A 20,761-nucleotide genomic window follows, 5' to 3' on the forward strand; every position below is an offset into this window, starting at 1 on the left:
TGAGGTAAACAAAATGTCACTCAAAAACTGCAAAAAATATAACTACAAAAACAAACATTTTTTTCATTTATCTGGTTCGTAATAGTGCATTTCTGATCATACAGTCAGAGGTAAAGACAACAACCTAGTTTGGGTTCGAAGTTCAGCTATCAAAAGTGTATACAAGGGCAGTGTTTGTAGATTTCAAAGAAACACTCTACCGTAGCACTGCATTCAGAGCAGAACGGTGCCCTGAGAACCCGACAAAGTATCTCGTACACCACTACAACAGATCGGATGCATTTGACTGGGCAAGGCATAATTTCCAAGTGGTAGCTGATGAACAGAAAGGTGTCTACGAATGTGAATGTAAACTCTAGACACACACAGGTGAGACTCCTATCACAAAAAAATTTAGTTTCTGATAGTCATGCACAAAAGCTCACTTACTGGACTTTAAAAGTCCACACACATGACTAATTCACAAAACCAAATGAAGTTCACTTCTTTAAAATGAACAAATAACAAAAAAATATGTGTTTATTAATTTGATGCAGTTCACTTACAAAACAAAGAAATCGTGTGTTGTCTGCAGGGCTCTTTTGCGTCCATGTGTTATGCATGCTTTCTCATTTGAGAGTACTCAAGATTCCTGAGGTGTACATCATGAAAAGATACACCCGTAACGCAAGATCAAATGCGACGTTTGACAGAAGAGACTATGAACAAATGGCACCAGATGGAACATCGCTTTTTTGCCGTAGAAAATTGCTGACAGAAACAGCAATGGACCTTGCAAATAGAGCGACAAGGTCCGACGCTGGGTGACATAGAGCGTTGTCTGGTATGAGGGCACTGATCGAGGAAGTTGATGTGCTCAACGAAGAAGAAGAAGAAGAAGAAGAAGAAGAAGAAGAAGAAGAAGAAGAAGCAAAACTAAAGCAAACAGAGAAATCCCAGCATGACAATAATGCCGAGCAAGTAGAAAATACCGAACACAGCGAAACTGGTGCTATCAAAAAAGAAACAATTCTTCCACCTCCTGTTTCAAACACAAGAGGAAGGAAGAAAGGGGGCGACGCAACCCAGAAAAAGGTTGCTTGCAAGGAGAAAAATGATGACAAAAACAGTAAGCCACAGCCTGAGCTGGACAGTGATGGTCACCCACTGGGAAAAAGAAGGTGCAAGACATGTAACGAAATCAGCGGCCACAATTCCAGGACATGTACAAAAAGACATGAACAAGAAAAACGAGGTCATCGCGATGCGCAACCAAACAGAAATTCCACTCACAACACTAAGAAATGGACGAAACCGAGACGTTGTAGCATCTGCAAAAAGAGGAAGAGACACAATTCAAGAACCTGCCCCAAAAGAACAAGATCAGAAAATGAGGAAGACGAGGAAGATGAAATCAAAGAAGAAGATGGTGACACAACTGAAGAAGAAATGGCTTCTGAAGAAGCAGATGAAGAAGATGAGGAAGAAGAGAGTGAAGAGGACGAAGAACATGAAGAAACTGAAGAAGCAGTGGCTTATGAAGAAACAAATGATGAAGATGAGGAAGAGCAAGAAGAGGAGGAAGAAGAGAGTGAAGAGGACGAGGAACATGAAGAAACAATGCCAACAAGACCAGCACAAGGGAATGCTGCTGTACATAAACAACCGAGAACGACACCACTTTCAAAAAACAAGGTAGGAGCACGAAAGGATGCAGTTCACAGTAGTGGAAAACGAAAGCAGCCATCAACCAGCACGCGGGGAGCAAAGAAGGATGCAGTTCACGGCAGTGGAAAACGAAAGCATCCATCAACCAGCACGCGGGGAGCAAAGAAGGATGCAGTTCACAGCAGTGGAAAACGAAAGCAGCCATCAACAAGCACGCGGGGAGCAAAGAAGGATGCAATACAGATCAGTGGAAAACAAAAGCAGCCATCAACCAGCACGCGAGGGACTACAAACACAACGGTGCAGAGACAAGAACCAGCAACACCGCCACGGAAAACAAAAGAAAGTGCGACATTAGACATGCTCCAGTCACCGCGGAGAAGCAGCAGGTTAACGACCAAATAGATGAACTTCAATAAATTAATCATATGCATAGCAGTTTGCTTATCTGTATGACATGTATCAGTTTAACTTTCGTGTAAACACAAATTTCCCACTGACTATGAGTTATTCAACTAAACCATCTAAAGACAAATGGTGTATATAGTATACCATATATATAGCAGTCTAGAGTAAAACTTTGACACATATTAATCCAAAAACGATGTAAAAAATGCAGTTAGCTCACTGGCAGCACGAAGTTCGGAATAATAATTGAAGCGGTTCAGATCACAAAAGTGCTTATTACAAAACACATCAAAAAGATGAAGCGTTCGACACGCAAAAGTACTTATTACAAAATCAACCTCATAACCTTAACCAATCACGTCAAACGTGATTCTAACCGTACGATCCTCGAGTTCAAAGAAGTTGAGGACAACAACTTGCTCAGACTTCAGGCCACTATCAATGACAAGTTCCTTCCACCCTTTCTGCAGACACAGCCGCCCGTCAACGCCTACACGGTACTTGGCTGGTTTAAAGTGTCCATTACCAAGAACAACTTGGAGAATTCCCTTCTTCTTGAGCCGGAGATACCTAATAGCTCGTTGGGGAATTTTCTGCAAAAAAGCAGTACAGATTAAACGCAATCTAATGTGCAGTGCGGAACTTGCAAACAAGAAGTACGCTTACAACTATTATGAAGTTCTTGAGACTACCTGCATGTAGTACAAAACCTACAAGCGGGGAAAATTGTGGAAACTATTACTTCTCATCTAGTATCTATGCAGTTCACATATTGTAACCATGCAAAATAAAACACGAGCTCCATGCACACAAGCAAAAAAAGAAAAACAAGATGTAAGTACAAAGTGCAGTACACTTCAATAAAACAAAATAAGTGCATTCCTAAAAAACTAGATGTTCAGACTAGTATGGAATTATACAAAAAATAGAAAACACAAAGAAAAAATCAGATCAAGCGAAAAATACCATCTTCTAGTGAGTCTCAACATCTGTTGGCGTAAGCTGATGGATAAAAGGACTTGTGCGGCCAAGGCCACTTCGAAGCAGGGCGGAATAGAACGCAGAAACGTTGATGTGGCCCATATCCAATCCTTCTGTGAATACTGTGCCATATGCAAGCTGCTCCGCTCGCCCATCTCGGCACAATACCTTCCCCCCACGACGAGCACGACGGACCTGCGAGCAAGCTGAGCAATCGCAGTGCGTCGGCACACCACAACCATGCCCGCAGCAGGAGAGATTCGCGCAGGGGCCTGGAGCCATCGCAACAAAAACCTAGAAAAGGAAAAAAAATAAAGAGAGGCTAGAGAAAGGAGAGGAGTTGCGGCTAGAGGAGAAATGAGCTGCAAAGGAAGGGTAGAAGTTGGCCTACACTTGTAGGAGAGGAATGCAAAAAGGTCAAAACTGAAAATTAAAGGGGAGTTAATGAAAATTACGTTACCAAGAATGAAGGACAATCAATAAAGGTTTATGTTACCAAAACAAAAAAGTCTTACCAGGAAGTTCTACAAAGACTTTGACTGCAGAAATTCCCACGAACTAACCGTAGATCATTAAATAATAATTCTCTGAAAAATTATAATCCACAGACCATTTTATGTGTGCAGTTCTTCAAAGTCTTACCAGGAAGTTCACTATATGTGTGCATGAAGTGCAGTACATGCTCAAAATGAAGCACAAAGAAAAGCACTTTCGCGCAGTGCACAAAAGCAGAATTAGTGCACCTGATGTAGTCCTTAACTGTAAGCCATGCAGCCGCAGCGTTGGCATAACCACTCACAACTTTAGAACAAAGAAGCATGCACGCAGTGCAAAATGTGTACACCTGAAGCACAGGACCATGACGAATGCAATGCACACCCCTACCAATGCAGTGCAGAAAAATGTAGCGCAAACATGTGTAGTACGGAATGCGTGCACATGCAGTACAGAATCCTGATCAATGCAGTGCACAGATGATTTGCTAAGCAGTGCACGCCCCTACATTGAAAAAAATACTTAAGATAGAAAATACAAAGAAAAAAATTGACCACCACAGGTGCATCCGGCCCCAGCCAGTCTCGTAGTAGGTCTGCGCCCACCGTAGGCGAGCCGTTCTGAGCCACAATGCATGGGGCCGGGCGCACATGGGCCCATAGGTCAGAGAGCATAAAGCATCGAGCGCCGTGTATAAGCGCCCAAATAAGTACAGAATCCTGATCAATGCAGTGCACAGATGATTTTCTAAGCAGTGCACGCCCCTACATTGAAAAAAATACTTAAGATAGAAAATACAAAGAAAAAAATTGACCTCCACAGGTGCATCCGGCCCCAGCCAGTCTCGTAGTAGGTCTGCGCCCACCGTAGGCGAGCCGTTCTGAGCCACAATGCATGGGGCCGGGCGCACATGGGCCCACAGGTCAGAGAGCATAAAGCATCGAGCGCCGTGTATAAGCGCCCAAATAAGTAACCAGAGGAGTTCAATACGGCCGCCTCGCCAGCGCTTATAAACAGGTGGGGCGCGCCTTCCGCAGGCGAGGTGGGACTAAACATTAGGCCGCACGCAACGCACCGGGAACCAGCCGTGCTCACAGGCCGACTTGGGCCCAATGCGTCTTCACTCCACGAACACAGGCCCAACAAGGCCCACTAAGAAAAAACAATAACTTCAAAAAAAATGGGGGCCCCCCAACCCCCCTACCCCTCTCGTACCAGGGACTGCAGTAAGTACAGGCAAAAAACAGATGCAGTACGCAGCACTAGAAAAATGCAGTGCATTTCGTTACACGAGGCAGTACGGTTTAGCAATCCAGTTCCGGATTACCTACGTGAATAAATACACGGTATAGAACACAGCGAAAAACTTGTAAAAATCGCGGAATACATTGTACTTTTTTCAGGGGCTGCAGCAAGGACACGCAAAAAATACTGTGAAGTAAGCACATGTAGACAACATACAATTCTCCATTGCACACGATGCAGTGCAGAACTCTAACTAATGCAGTTTCATTATCACGCAGGATACACATAAACGTGACAAAATGCCCGTTCGCACAAATAGAGGTGGTTAAAAAAAATCTACTGATCAAAAATAAAAAAACACGTTAAAAACACCACGCTCGCATACAACCACCCAATCGGAGCGGTTCCATCGCCACAAGCCCACGATCACAAACGCAACACCAACCCACGATCTGCACAAACCGCATCGTTAGCGAGATCGTGCAGTTCATCCGATGCGGCCATCCCACCCCGCGCCCTCCCCTTAAATTCAGACACCTGCCATTGCGCTGCCACCAAATCGCTCCATCACATCCATCTCCACGCAAAACACCAAGCCCTACTACCGGCCATGGCGTTCGCCGACGAGTACAAGGATGTGAAGGCCCACGGCAACACCAAGTTGCACGTCATCCACACCAACGACGAGAAGCAGGTGGCGATCACCCTCGCGCAGTACGAGCGGCAGCTCAGCCTCCAGCGCCACAAGATCGTCGGCATTGATCTCGAGTACAACAACGAGCCTGAAGCGACACAGAAACCCGCCCTCTGCCAACTCACCATCGGCAAGAAACACCCGGTGCTGCTCTTCCAACTGAGCACCGCTGAAAGGTGCACCGTCTTCGACAACTTCCTCGCCAACCCCAGGTACACCTTTGCAGGCTTCTCCATCGACGGCGACAAAAAAAGGCTAGAGCGCGTCAATCTGGAGGTCGCCAACTTCGTCGACATCCAGAAGGAGTGGAGGGTGCCCGAGGCAACCAAGGAGTTGGACTCCCTTGGAGACGTCTCCGGCATGCTCATCGACGACTACTACAACAACATGAAGAAGAAGATCACCGACGACGAGCAGAAGCGCTGGGCCACCCTGCCTCTGTCCATGAGGCACATCGAGTACGTGGCAAAGGATGCCTACGCAGCGTACGAGATATGGAACCGCATCACCCTCACCCAGGACGGGCTTCGTCGTGCAAAGCTGGAGAAGGAGGAGCCCCCCAAGAAGCATGCCAGGAGCAGCTGGGGATGGGGAGACGCTGACTGGTGAAGAAGAAGATGGTGCCGGCCAAAGAGCCACCAATGCCAGCGTAGTTTTAGAATTATCATCAAATTTGCTTTAGGTTGTTTGCTTATGTATCGTTCGTTTTCTTGTCATCATTTGCTTTTGCTGAACTTAGTTTGCTTGCCATGCAGAATCGCTGGTAATGATGTGAACTTTGATTATGTTAGATTGCTTTCTGTTGAAATTAGTTTGCTCATGATGAACTTGTCGTACAGAATGCATGTGATAATTTGTTTTCTATTGTTTGCTTATGAATCATTAGATTCGAGCAGTGTGCAAATAGGACGCATGCAGCGCAAGTTGTGTACCAATGCAGTACAGACTCTGTCAAATGAAGTTTACACATACCCAACAAAGCAGTGCACGCCCCTAAATTTGGGAAAACGAATAGATAAGAGAAAAAACACAAAAAGAAAAATGCGATCTCTATATGTAGTGCGGAAATATATGAACGTGCAGTACAGAAACGTAATCAATGCAGTACACGAATGATTTACTAAGCAGTGCACTCCCCTACATTGGAAAAAAGATTACATAAGAGCAAAAACACGAAAAAAAATGAGAACTGTGCATGTAGTACAGACTGCGTGCACATGTAGTACAGAACTCTGATCAGTGCAATGCACAGATGGTTTACAAAGCAGTGCACGCCCCTACATTGAAAAAAAATGTAGTGCGGAAATATATGAACGTGCAGTACAGGAACATAATCAATGCAGTACAAGTATGTTTACTAAGCAGTGCACTCCCCTACATTGGAAAAAAGATTACATAAGAGCAAAAACATGAAAACAAAAAATGAGAACTGTACATGTAGTACAGGATGCGTGCACATGCAGTACAGAACACTGATCAATGCAGTGCAAGGACGGTTTGCTAAGCAGTGCACGCCCTTACATTAAAAAAAAATAGAAAAAATATTGACCACCCAGGTGCAGCCGGCCCCAGCCAGTCTCGTAGTAGGTCTGCGCCCACAGCAGGCGAGTCGTTCTGAGCCACGATGCGTGGGGCCGGGCGCACATGGGCCCATAGGTCAGAGAGCATAGAGCAGCGAGCGCCGTGTATAAGCGCCCAAATAAGTAAACAGAGAGTTTGATACGGCTGCCTCGCCAGCGCTTATAAACAGGTCGGGCGTGCCTTCCACGGGCGAGGTGGGACTAAACATTAGGCCGCACACGACGCACTGGGAACCAACCGTGCTCACAAGCCGACTTGGGCCCAATGCGTCTTCACTCCCCGAACACAGGCCCAACACACAAAAAGAGAGGCCACTGATTTTTTTAAATCCCACATACCATACACAAACGCAGGCCCAACCACGCGTTCCGCGGTTCGTCTTGATATGACAATGCAGTTCGCTATTTTCAAGTAAGCAGTCCTCTTACTACTCAAATGCATTCGCGGACACTGAATCAGAACCAATCCGCCACCTAACACCAACCACAAACATTTATTACTTCCGTTGGTCAATTGGCTGCATAAAAACATATCCATTCGTGCTCCAGACTAACACAACTCCTCCCCTGTTCCTCTTTTTCTTCAAATCGTAGATCTAGGGTTCATCCCATCCCCAGGTCTTCTCTGGAATTCCACTAAACCCGCCATGGACTATAAGTGCGGGTGTTTGGCAAGGATGGCGCCGGTAGCGGACACATGCGTGTACGCAGAAGGTCTAGAGCTCTCCAAGACCGAGTGGTGCAGCATGCTCGGGTGCCTGATGATACCCAACAGGGGGTTTCAGCCGCCATTCCTTCATCGCCTCACAACCACAGATCTACAGGAAAGTTGGGTATGTTTTTCCCCTCACAATTTTGGACATAATCTACCTGCAAATCCACATCTGAATATATAATTCAATCAATTTGTTCAGTAGTGTCAACAAAATACCAAACATAATTTGTATTGTTGTTCAGATTTGTTAGCTGTTACGACTAGATGCTTCCACTTATTTTTCTTCAGTACCACAACACACAAACAAAAAAGAAGGTCAGTAGATCAGTATTGCAGTTCTCTTAACATGCTAGCGAAGTACACTGTAAATGACCTTGCAGTACAAACATGTTATAGTATAATATATATCCTACTAAAACTAGAGGTCAATTCCGTATATAAGTTTGTTCATACATTGCAACTATTTTATAAAAAATAGTAGTCATATATATGTACATATTTAACTCAACATAAAACAGATCATCCTAAGTATAAAGAATGGGTATATATATATATATATGTTCATACATTGTTATTTAATTATAAGCATTCTTTTTCCATCCTTTCCAAAATGCAGAAACTGCCATCCACAGTAAAATTTCCTGCTCCGAGTTCAGGGAAGGTTACATTGGAGACAGTACACAAGAATGGGTATGGAGACATGCAAGATGACTACCACATCGACTCTGAAGAATGCATTAACATAACTACTGGTTGGAAAGAATTTGTCTCCCAGAATGGCTTTAAGGTCGGAGAAGTGGCCATGCTGTTTTTCTACAAAGAAGAAGACTCCCTGAAGTTCACAATATTTGCACTGTAGGCAGTCTAAATATGAAGCAAGCCATCGGTGGCACATTTCTAATGCTTTGCTAATGTTGTACGCTTTTAAAATTATGTCCACCAGACACTTTGAACGGTGCCTATTTAAAGTATGCAACCTCATCTGCATCATTTTATCACCCATTTTTAGACAAGTTGCTGCTGGCAGTAATGCAGTTCTCTCAAACACATAGTTGGTCCTAAAAATATAAAAAAGCAGTCATTTCAACAGTAACAATGCAATGCGAATGGTCAAAACTTTGCAGTTAACATATGATGTTCAAAAGAATTCTCATAGTATTCAGTTCAAAAAAATTGTCATAATAACTATTCAGCTAACAAAAGCATACAATGGACCATCTATTCTAATAGCACAATAGAAGATTAACCATACTGCTAATGCGGTACGAAAGTACATATTATGCAGTCCTCTAAAACACAGAATGCAGTTTAAGAAAAGAGAAATCTCATAAGCTGCCATGACCACTGTAATACAGCTAAAACGAAGTACACTGCTAACGAAAATGCAGTGCACTACAGCGTATGCCAGAACAACAACAATAAAAGTAAAGGCGCAGAAATACAGATATGTCGTAGACTAACAGAGGTGCCAATTCAATCGCACTTACATAACTCGCCTAAAAATTGTCCAACAACTAAACTATCGAAAAATACCCCGCAAAAACTACATCGAACACACGGCAAACTGGACGAACAGCATCAGCTTTTATTTAAAAATTGCAAATCAAAGAATGAGAATTATACCCGCAATACAATGAATTAAAACCAACGGCGACAGTAATTACAAGATTCAAAAACACATCGAGGCGCAAAATCAAGAAAATCAACAAGAACAGAGGAGCGGACGAAGCTCACCCGCCCACACAACCAAATTCGCGGGAACTCGAAACTAACTCCTAAAAAGTACACAATTTCTAGAGTAAAAGGTGCGATTAAATGAACAATATCAAACAATTCCGACTAACAAACAACATCCGAGCGCCAAAAAGTCGATTCCGACACGAACACGAACGAACAGAGCAAAACTCGCCCGCCAAATCCCTCGATTTACCAAGATTTTAGTCGTTTTTCCTGTAAATTACAAAGAATAAAGGTTAACTGACATCCATAAACAAATGAAATCATCCCGCAACACCCGATTCCTCACAGAATACGCGGGCGGACCGCCAGAAAATGAAGCAGTTCTCCCGTGTAGCACTGCAGTGCGCAGCGTAAAGAACATGCAGTTCGGTTATGTTGAACATGAAGTGCGGAAGTGTTATCAGAATAGTTATTCTGCTAATATTAGCAGAATAGACCGGCTGTATGTATATATATATATATGTATATATATAGACAGACACACATACATACATGATACATGATATTATTAAAGTCGGGTCGGCTTGTAGAGTACCCGTGAGTGATTCAGGGACTGGGGCTAAAAGGCCTTTTCTCTCGACGGCCCCCTGAGTGATTCTTTGTGGCCGAGCGACAGGGCAGGTTGAGACCACCTAGGAGAGAGGTGGGCCTAGTCCCTGGTCGGTGTCTGTGGTTACTTCATCTTAACACGCTTAACGAGATTGGGTATTAGATCTGAGCTGGCCGCTGGCCTTTTCGCACTAACCGCCACGCGGGATGAGTTATGGGCACTCGGCATCATACGATTTCTCCCGAAAGCTTTTCAAACATCACAGATGAGCGGCATGTGTCTAGGTGGTCCGCGTAAGCATTTTCTTTGTATAAAGTGTTGGGGAATGTTGCATGGAAAACAAAAAAAATTCTACGCACACGCAAGATCTATCCATGGAGATGCATAGCTACGAGAGGGGGGGAGCATCTACATACCCTTGTAGATCGCTAAGTGAAAGCGTTTATCAATGCGGTTGATGTAGTCGTACACCTTCACGATCCATTCCGATCAAGCACCGAACGCACGGCACCTCCACGTTCACCACACGTTCAGCTTGATGATGTCCTCGCCTTCTTGTTCCAGCAAGAGGGGCGAAGTAGTATATGAGTTCCAGCAGCCCGGCGGCGTGATGACGGCGGTGTTGAAACTATTTCTGCAGGGCTTCTCCAAGCACAGCGCTTTTGGATGGAGGACGAACTAGAGGGAGAGGGGGCGCCACACACGGCTTGCGGATTCGTGGTGTGTGGCGCCCCTCCCCTCCTCTCATATATATAGGTGGAGGGGGCAGGGAAGGTTGCCTAGGCACGCCCCCAAGGGGGCGGTGGCCGCCCTGGGCTCCTGCCCTAGGCGCGCCCCCTTTCCTTCTTTAGGGGGTGTAGGAGATGGCAAGGGGGTCGGCGGCTGCCATGCCTTGGGCGCCCCCTTTCCTTCCTAGAGGGCCGGCGGCCAGGAGGTGGGCGCGCCGGCCCCCTTTTGGGCTGGAGTGCTCCCTCCCTTGGCCCGTTTGGCCCAATAACTTTCCGGGGCCTCCCGGAACCTTTCGGTGATCCCTTAAATATCCGATGCATTGCAAAACTCTTGCAGAAACCAAATACTATCATCCTGTATATCAATCTTTACCTCCGGACCATTCTGGAGCTCCTCGTCATGTCCGCGATCTCATCCAGTACTCCGAAAAATATTCGGTCACCAACACACATAACTCATATAATACTATATCGTCAATGAACGCGGACCCGACGGGTTTGAGAATCATGTATACATGACCGAGACACTTCTCCGGTCAATAACCAATAGCGGGACCTGGACGCCCATAATGGTTCCTACATATTCTACGAAGATCTTTATCGGTCGAACCCTTATGACAACATACATAGTTCCCTTTGTCCGTTGGTATGTTACTTGCCCGAGATTCGGTCGTCGGTATCTCCATAACTAGTTCAATCTCGTCATAGGCAAGTCTCTTTACTCGTTCCTTAATACATCATCTTGTAACTAACGCCTTAGTCACTTTGCTTGAAAGCTTCTTGTGGTGTTGTATTACCGAGAGGGCCCAGAGATACCTCCCCGTCATACGGAGTGACAAATCCCAATCTCGATTCACGCCAACTCAATAGACACCTGTAGAGTACCTATATGATCACCCAGTTACGTTGTGACATTTGATATCACACAAAGTATTCCTTCGGTATCCAAGAGTTGCATGATCTCATGGTCGAAGGAATATGTATTTGACATTAAGAAAGCAGTTGCAAAAACTGAACGATCCTATACTATGCTAACGGATGGTTCTTCTCCATCACATCATTCTCCTAATGATGTCAGCCTGTTATCAAGTCACAACTCGTGCCTATGCTTAGGAATCCTTAACCATCTTTGATCAACGAGCTAGTCTAGTAGAGGCTTAGTAGGGACACAATATTAGTTTATGTATCCACAGATGTATTTAGGTTTCCGGTTAATACAATTCTAGCATGAATAATAAACCTTTATCATGATTAAGGAAATATAATAGTAACCACTTTATTATTGCCTCTAGGGCATATTTCCAACAGTATCCCACTTGCACTAGAGTTAATAATCCAAATTACATGGTAATGAATCTAACACCCATGGAGTCTTGGTGCTGATCATGTTTTGCTCGAGGAGGAGGTATAGTCAACGGGTCTGCCACATTTAGATCCGTATGTACTTTGCAAAGTTCTATGTCTCCATCCTTGACATACTCACGAATGGAGTTGAAGCGTCGCTTGATGTGTTTGGTTCTCTTGTGAAACCTGGGCTCCTTGGCCATGGCAATTGCTCCAGTGTTGTCAAAAAAGATTGTCATTGGATCAGATGCACTGGGTATTACACCCAGATCGGATATGAACTCCTTCATATAGAATCCTTCATGCGCTGCTTCACATGTAGATCCCTCCATGACGCCCTGCTTAGAACTACACCAACTGACAGCTCCACCATTCAATATAAATACGTAACCGGTTTGAGACTTAGAGTCATCCGGATCTGTGTCGAATCTAGCATCAACGTAACCTTTATGACGAGCTCTTCGTCACCTCCATAAACGAGAAACATATATGTGGTCCTTTTCAGGTACTTCAGGATATTCTTGACCGCTGTCCAGTGATCCACTCCTGGATTACTTTGGTACCTCCATGCCAAACTTATGGCAAGGCACACATCAGGTCGGGTAGACAGCATGGCATACATTATAGAACCTATGGCTGAGGCATAGGGAATGACTTTCATTCTCTCTCTATCTTCTACCATGGTCAGACTTTGAGTCTGACTCAATTTCAAACCTTGCAACACAGGCAAGAACCCTTTCTTTAACTGGTCCATTTTGAACTTCTTCAAAACTTTGTCAAGGTATGTGCTTTGTGGAAGTCATATCAAGCATCTTGATCTATCCCTATAGATCTTGATCCCAATATGTAAGCAGCTTCACCGAGGTCTTTCATTGAAAATTTCTTATTCAAATATCCTTTTATGCTATCGAGAAATTATATATCATTTCCAATCAGCAAAATGTCATCCACACATAATAATGGAAATGCTACAAAGCTCAACTCACTTTCTTGTAAATATAGGCTTCACCATAAGTGTGTATAAAACCAAATGCTTTGATCACCTCATCAAAGTGCATATTCCAACTCCGTGATGCTTGCACCAGTCCATAGATAGATTGCTAGAGCTTGCACACTTTGTTAGCATCCTTAGGATCGACAAAACTTTATAGTTGTATCATATACAACTGTACTTTAAGGAACACATTAAGGAATGCAGTTTTGACATCCATTTGCCAGGTTTCATAATCATAAAATGCGGCAATTGGTAACATGATTCGGACAGACTTAAGCATCGCTACGGGTGAGAAAGTCTCATGGTAGTCAACCCCTTGAACTTGTCGAAAACCTTTTGCGACAAGTCGATCTTTGTAGACAGTGACATTACCATCAGCGCATGTCTTCCTCTTGAAGATCCATTTATTCTCAATGGCTTGCCGATCATCGGGCAAGTCCACCAAAGTCCACACTTTGTTCTCATACATGGATCCTATCTCAGATTTCATGCCTCAATCCATTTGTCGGAATCTGGGCTCATCATAGCTTCTTCATAGTTCGTAGGTTCGTCATTGTCTAATAACATGACTTCCAGGATAGGATTATCGATCTGGTGCGGTACGTGTTCTGGTCGACCTACGAGGTTCAGTAGTAACTTGATCCGAAGTTTCATGATCATCATCATCATCATTAGCTTCTTCTCTAATTGGTGTAGGCATCACGGAATGGTTTTCTCTAATGTGCTACTTTCCAATTCAAGAGAAGGTACAACTACCTCAGCAAGTTCTACTTTCCTCCCACTCACTTCATTCGAGAGAAACTCCCTCTCTAGAAATGACCCATACTTGGCAACAAAGATATTGCCTTCGGATCTGTGGTAGAAGGTATACACAATAGTTTCTTTAGGGCATCCGAAGAAGACGCATTTCTCCGCTTTGCGTTCGAGCTTATCAGGCTGAAGCCTTTTGACATAAGCATCGCATCCCCAAACTTTAAGAAATGACAACATAGATTTCTTGCCAAACCATAGTTCATACGGTGTCGTCTCAACGGATTTAGATGGTGCCCTATTTAACGTTAATGCGGTTGTCTCTAATGAATAACCCCAAAATGATAAAGGTAAATTGATAGAGGCATCATAGAACGCACCATATCTAATAAATTACGGTTACGACGATCGGACACACCATTACGTTGTGGTGTTCCAGGAGGCGTGAGTTGTGAAACAATTCCACATTGTTTTAAATGAAGGGCAAACTCGTAACTCAAATATTGACCTCCGCGATCGGATCGTAGAAATTTAATTTTCTTGCTACGGTGATGCTCCACTTCATTCTGAAATTCTTTGAACTTTTCAAATGTTTCAGACTTGTGTTTCATCAAGTAGATATACCCATACCCACTCAAATCATCTGTGAAGGTCAGAAAATAACGATACCCACCGCATGCTTCAACACTCATCGGACCGCAGACATCGGTATCTATTATTTCCAATAAGTCATTAGCTCGCTCCATTGTTCCGGAGAACGGAATTTTAGTCATCTTACCCATGAGGCATGGTTCGCAAGTATCAAATGATTCATAATCAAGTGATTCCGAAAGTCCATCCGTATGGAGTTTCTTCATGTGCTTTATAACAATATGACCTAATTGGCAGTGCCACAAGTATTATGAATATGTGTTTCACTACGATCGAGATTCAACAAGAATAGACCATTCACTAAGGGTGCATGACCATAAAAGATGTTACTCATATAAATAGAACAATCATTATTCTCAGACATAAATGAATAACCGTCTCACAATAAACAAGATCCAGATATAATGTTCATGCTCAACGCTGGCACCAAATAACAATTATTGAGGTCTAAAACTAATCCCGAAGGTAGATATAGCAGTAGCGTGCCGACGGTGATCACATCAACGTTGGAACCATTTCCGACGCGCATTGTCACCTCGTCCTTAGCCAATCCTCGTTTATTCCGCAGCTCCTGTTTTGAGTTACAAATATGAGCAACCAAACCAGTGTTAAATACCCAGGCGCTACTACGAGCATTAGTAAGGAGCACATCAATAACAAGTATATCAAATATACGTTTGTTCACTTTGACATCCTTCTTATCCGCCAAATACTTGGCATAGTTCTGCTTCCAGCGACCATTTCCTTTGTAGTAGAAGCACTCAGTTTCAGGCTTGGGTCCAGCTTTGTGTTTCTTCATGGGAGCGGCAACTTGCTTGCCATTCTTCTTGAAGTTCCCTTTCTTTCCCTTGCCCTTTTTCTTCAAACTGGTGGTCTTGTTAACCATCAACAATTGATGCTCTTTCTTGATTTATACCTCCGCGGTGTTAAGCATTGCGAAGAGCTCGGGAAGTGTTTTCTCCATCCCTTGCATTTTATAGTTCATCATGAAGCCTTTATAGCTTGGTGGCAGTGGCTGAAGTACTCCATCAATAACACTCACTACAAAAAATACACTTCCGTGATGATACGTGTTTGTCACAGTAGGTCACGTTTTCTGTCATGCATGTACATCCATGACAAATTTATGACAGAATCAAGATAGTCATGCCTGTGCTGTCGTAGAAGTGTTCCATGACATTGCCAAAATTATCATCACGGAAGTGTCCACTTCCATGACGATAAATCGTGCGTCATAGAAGTGCTTTCGTCAAAGGTGACCGACACGTGGCATCCACCGGAACGGAACGCCGTTAAGCTATCGGGTCCGGTTTTGGATCCGAGAACCCGTTAACAGCCCCGACCAATGGGGATTTTCCACGTGTAAAATCATCATTGGCTGGAGGAAACACGTGTCAGCTCACCGTTGGGACAGACTTCGTCCACACATTGGACCCAAAGCGCCTATGATACGTCGACACGTGGCACGGCCCAATAGAGGCCCATTCCTGTGAAAATGCCGGCCTGTTTGACTTGGTCAAAAGGTGGCGGGCCGGCCCACGGCAAGCCTGTTAACGGCCTGTTCGCATATAGCCCATTTACAGCCAGCTAAACCAGGGCCCGTTTACGGCCTATCCGAATTAGGCCCAGTAGCGTCATCTGGGCCGTCCAATATAATTCCAGCCCGTTTTAACTTCCGGCCCATGTATGGCCCATGAAGTCTTTTGGCCCATATGAGGCCCTTAGTAACCCTCGGCCCATTAACGGCCCGTGGTAAAACTGGCCCGTGATGAATAGTGTATCACTTTATACCCATTAACGGCCCATTATTCCGTTGGGCCATTTCCAGCCCATGTTATCTTTCGGCCATCTTAGGGCCCATTTATTCTTGGGCTCATTTCCAGCATTCGTTTACTTTCGGCCCGTTACTGTCATTTTCTACTTGTGGGCCAAATACAGCCCGTGGTTACAGTCGGCCCGTTTGTGGCCCGTTAATACGTTGGGCCGTTTTCATAGCGTCATCAAATACGGCCTATTAACGACGGCCCGTTATGGTCGGCCCATGAACGGACGATTTCAACTCTAGCCCATTTACGGCCATAATGTGGTCTGTTATTGGCCCATGTTTGGCCAACCGATCATACGGCCCGTAGAAGGCCCATTGATGATACGGCCCGTAGAAGGCCCATTGTGTCTACGCCCCGTAGAAGGCTCATTGTGTCTACGCCCCGTAGAAGGCCCATTGTTTCTACGGCCCTTAGAAGGCCCATTGTTTCTACGGCCCGTAGGAGGCCCATGTTAACTACAGTAAATATGTAGCCCATTGTTAATGTGGCCTAGTTTTAAAAAATAGGTTATTCCGGCCACTAGCAAAGTGCGGAAAAAGAACTACACTGACTACAAGAAAACAAATAAACAAGACAACGGAAATAAATAAGCAAGTAACTTACGCTAGGCTATCACGGCTATTACACATATTACATCCACTGGGCATCAAAGTTCGCCACAAATGCAAATATAGGGAACAAAGCAGCATATAAACGCCGCAGCGAAACAAGTCCAGAACTGAAACCACTTCAGAAGAGCTCAAGAAACAATATCCTGGGTACCCATAATGCTGGCAAGATGCTTACCAAGCTTATTAACTTTCTCTTGTTTGGCGCTTAAATCCTCCAGCACTTGTTGTTGCACCAGAAAGTATGCATCTGAATTCTGCAGGGACTTCCTCAGTTCTTTGGCTTCCTGTCGCATAACATCTGATCGATGTCTTTCAACTTGAAGTTGAGACTCAAGAAGCCGAACTGATTCAGGCAGCGAGTACGAAGAGCTGGTGCCAGCAGTATTAGCCAGTAACTCGAACACTACATCAAGACAGGACTTTGGGGTTGTCTCAGTGTCTTCAATATAGTTTTTATCAGCTTTCTTGGAGAACAACAAGGATGTCTCACTATCTTGAACCTGATCTGCATTACTTCCTTTACCATTGCATAACGGGGTACTCTTCTCCAATATTTTATCCGCTTTCTAAAGGAGAAACAAACAAACACATCACAGGTTTACAATGTAGTATATGAAACTCATTTTGGTAAACCAGTTCAGTAGTAAGGTGGACAGGATAACAGCTTGAAACAAACATATATCTTTGTAGTATGGTCACTGTATGGTCTATATCATTCTAGTTTATGTTGCCAAATCAAGATAGATACAGTTCGGATCATATCTATTTAAGACAAAGCAGCATAGACAGAATATAAGTGTGGGAAACTACACAGCAATAACAACACTTGTAATGTGCATGGCATGAGAACATAACTGTTTATTCAATTGAAATTGAAAGCAACATAGAGCAAGTTACAACAGCAAACACATTAAAGAAAAAGGTTTAAAACATACTTGTTGCGCCATTGGAGTTTCAATTGCATCCTTCAAATTTGAAATTAGTTGGTATGAGTAAATACAGTGATGCAAGAGCAAAGTTGTATGAACCATAGCTACGGAACCTGACCTGAGACAATTCTTCTGCTGCTTTAAGCGTTGACTTGGGGTTCAAAGTGGTGGTCCTCATGCTTTGGGCACTGCAGTTGCCTTACTAACTCCTCGTGTTTGGGTGCTCTGTGGTGGAGACGGTGTTGTGTCAACGGGAACTGGGTTACTATCTGCTGGGGTTGGGGTTAGAAGGGGTGTAGCTGGTTCTCTGTCCAACTGGGTAGGGGTACAATCTGCGTGAGTCTGGGTTATGTGTGGTGGGGCTATTTCTGGGGCAAGTACAACCGTGGTTCTATCTCCATCGACAGGTAGCACAATCTTTTCTGAAGACCGTGTTTTTACTCCCACATATACTGTCATCACCCCCTCCAATTGAAATGGCTGATAAACAAGAAAAGTAATTGAATGTATAGACATTGTAAGATAGACAGGTGCAATGGATAGTAGGGAAGAAAACAGGGCATGAAATAATTCACATTTATGTTGTGTAACCAAACAGAATAGCAGGACATAATTTCAAATATATGATGGCTAATTAAACAGGATAGCATGACACAATTTCACATGTATGATGGCTAACTAAACAGGATAGAATGACATACTTCAAAATATGATGACTATGTAAACAGGATGACATGATATAACTATACGATGTGTCTATTAAAGTGGTTGGCATGCCATAAATCACAAACATGCCGTCGATGGAAACATGATGGCATGATATAATTCACAGATAGAATGACATAATTCAAAATATGATGATTATGTGAACAAGATGAGATGATATAACTATATTATGTCTTTAGAAAATGGGTTGGCATGCCATAATTCAGATACATGCTTTCTATTTAAACATCATGGCATGATATAATTCAAATATATGATTTATATACTAAGGAAGTGAGCAGAGGGCAATCGTGTATATGATGTAAAAACTAAGCATTGCAATACAACATATGCATGATATGAGTAATATAACCCTGCCAAGTTTGAGCATACACCTAAGGGGGATAATAGGACTGGTCATCTGCCTCTAAATCCTCCTCTGAAGAGCTATCTGTAACCAGCAACATATCTGCTTCACCAGGTAGCATTGTCTGCTCTGAAGACCTTGTTTTCACTCCAGATTTCTCCATCACCAATTCAAATGGCTGATGCACAGGAAGAGCAGTTGAATATACAAACATTGTCGACAAAAGCAATGAGAAATACAAAAAAAGGACGGCATGATATAATTCACAGATATGACGCTTGGCTAAACAGCATGGCATTGCATAATTCACATATATAATGCCTTGCAACAAGATAGCATTGCATAATTCACATATATAATGTCTTGCAAAAAGATGGCATTGCATAATTCACATATATGGTAATTAGACACTAAATAGGTGGCATTCACACAAATCATGTCTAAACTAAGCAAATGACATAGCAATGCAAGATACCATACGCACGATATGAGCAACATAACCCTGCCAAGTTAGAGCATGCACCTCGGGGGGGGGGGGAATAGGACTGGTCATCTGTCTCTGAATCCTCCTCTGAGGAGCTATCTGTAACCAGCGAGATATGCGATGCGTCAGATAGCATAGTCTGCTCTGAAGACCTTGTTTTCACTCCAGAATTTTCCATCACCGTGTCAAATGGCTGATGCACACGAAGAGTAGTTGAATGTACTAACATTGTTGACAAATGTAATACGTAACGAAAAAAAGGATGGCCTGATATAATTCACATATAAGATGACTGGCTAAGCAGGATGTCATTGCAATATTCACATATATGATGCCTGGCTAAACAAGATGGCATTGCATAATTCACATAAATGATGAATAAACTAAACAGATGGCATTCACACAAAGCATGTCTAAACTAAGCAGTTGACATATTTGATGTATAAAGTAAGCAATGCAAGGCACCATATGCATGATATAACCAACATCAGCATGCCAAGTTAGAGCGAGGACCTCATGGGGTAAATAGGAGTGGTCTTCTGCTTCTGAATCCCCCTCAGATCAGTTATCTTCGTCTTGATTATGATCCGAAATGGGTGGAGGGGGCTGCCTTTGCGCCCACCATGGAGCGACGTCTGCATGAAATTTTATTGCCACGCAAGGCTCGTCTATTTTACTCTACATGTTCCGTTCCATTGTGTACAATAACTGACATGCATAGGAATAAAACATAGTGAGATTATGTAAGGAGTGCATGCACAAATCCAGAGTGATGGTAGCAAACTGTGGATAGACCCAAAACCAATGATAGCAGGCAGATAATAGCTTTAGTTAAAAAATACAGATAATGGCTCCTTTAATGTTTGTTTGCACCCAACATGAAACTCATAGTAGACACCCGAGATTAACCAGATAGTAGACAGATAGTACTGATTGCTGCCCCAATATGTACCCCACAACCATTTAAAAACTCAAGTTTCAACATAAGTTTGGACCTGAGTCGGAGTCTAATAGGTGAACACGACGATAAAGTAGCATGTCATCATATTAAGCGATGCATAACGTAAACAGACACGGAAGAGTGTGACCTCTCTTGCGGACCCGTGTAGTCCTCAAGGTCATCTACTCAGTTGATGATGGTAATGCAGTTGCGGTGGCTGCCGGCGGCGGGGAAGAAGATCTGAGGCGGCGAAAGACAGTCTGGAGAGCGGATCCCTGCTGTGGTGAACCCTTCCGTCATTGGAGCAGCTGAGCTGGGGTGGAACACAGCACCACAGGGGCAGGACAAACCACACAAGGTTTTCTTTGACACATATC

The 20,761-nt window shown here is 43.7% G+C and overlaps 1 protein-coding gene across 1 annotated transcript; it reads left to right on the top strand.

The window, feature by feature from the left end:
- Window positions 1-5,386: 5,386 nt before the first annotated feature.
- On the top strand, window positions 5,387-6,079 carry LOC141022864 (uncharacterized). The gene has a single exon (XM_073499137.1). It carries the CDS (start codon window positions 5,387-5,389, stop codon window positions 6,077-6,079), a length of 693 nt encoding a protein of 230 aa, XP_073355238.1.
- The last annotated feature ends 14,682 nt before the right edge of the window (window positions 6,080-20,761 follow it).

This window comes from Aegilops tauschii, chromosome 5 (assembly GCF_002575655.3).
Source record: "Aegilops tauschii subsp. strangulata cultivar AL8/78 chromosome 5, Aet v6.0, whole genome shotgun sequence".
Lineage (NCBI taxonomy): Eukaryota > Viridiplantae > Streptophyta > Magnoliopsida > Poales > Poaceae > Aegilops > Aegilops tauschii.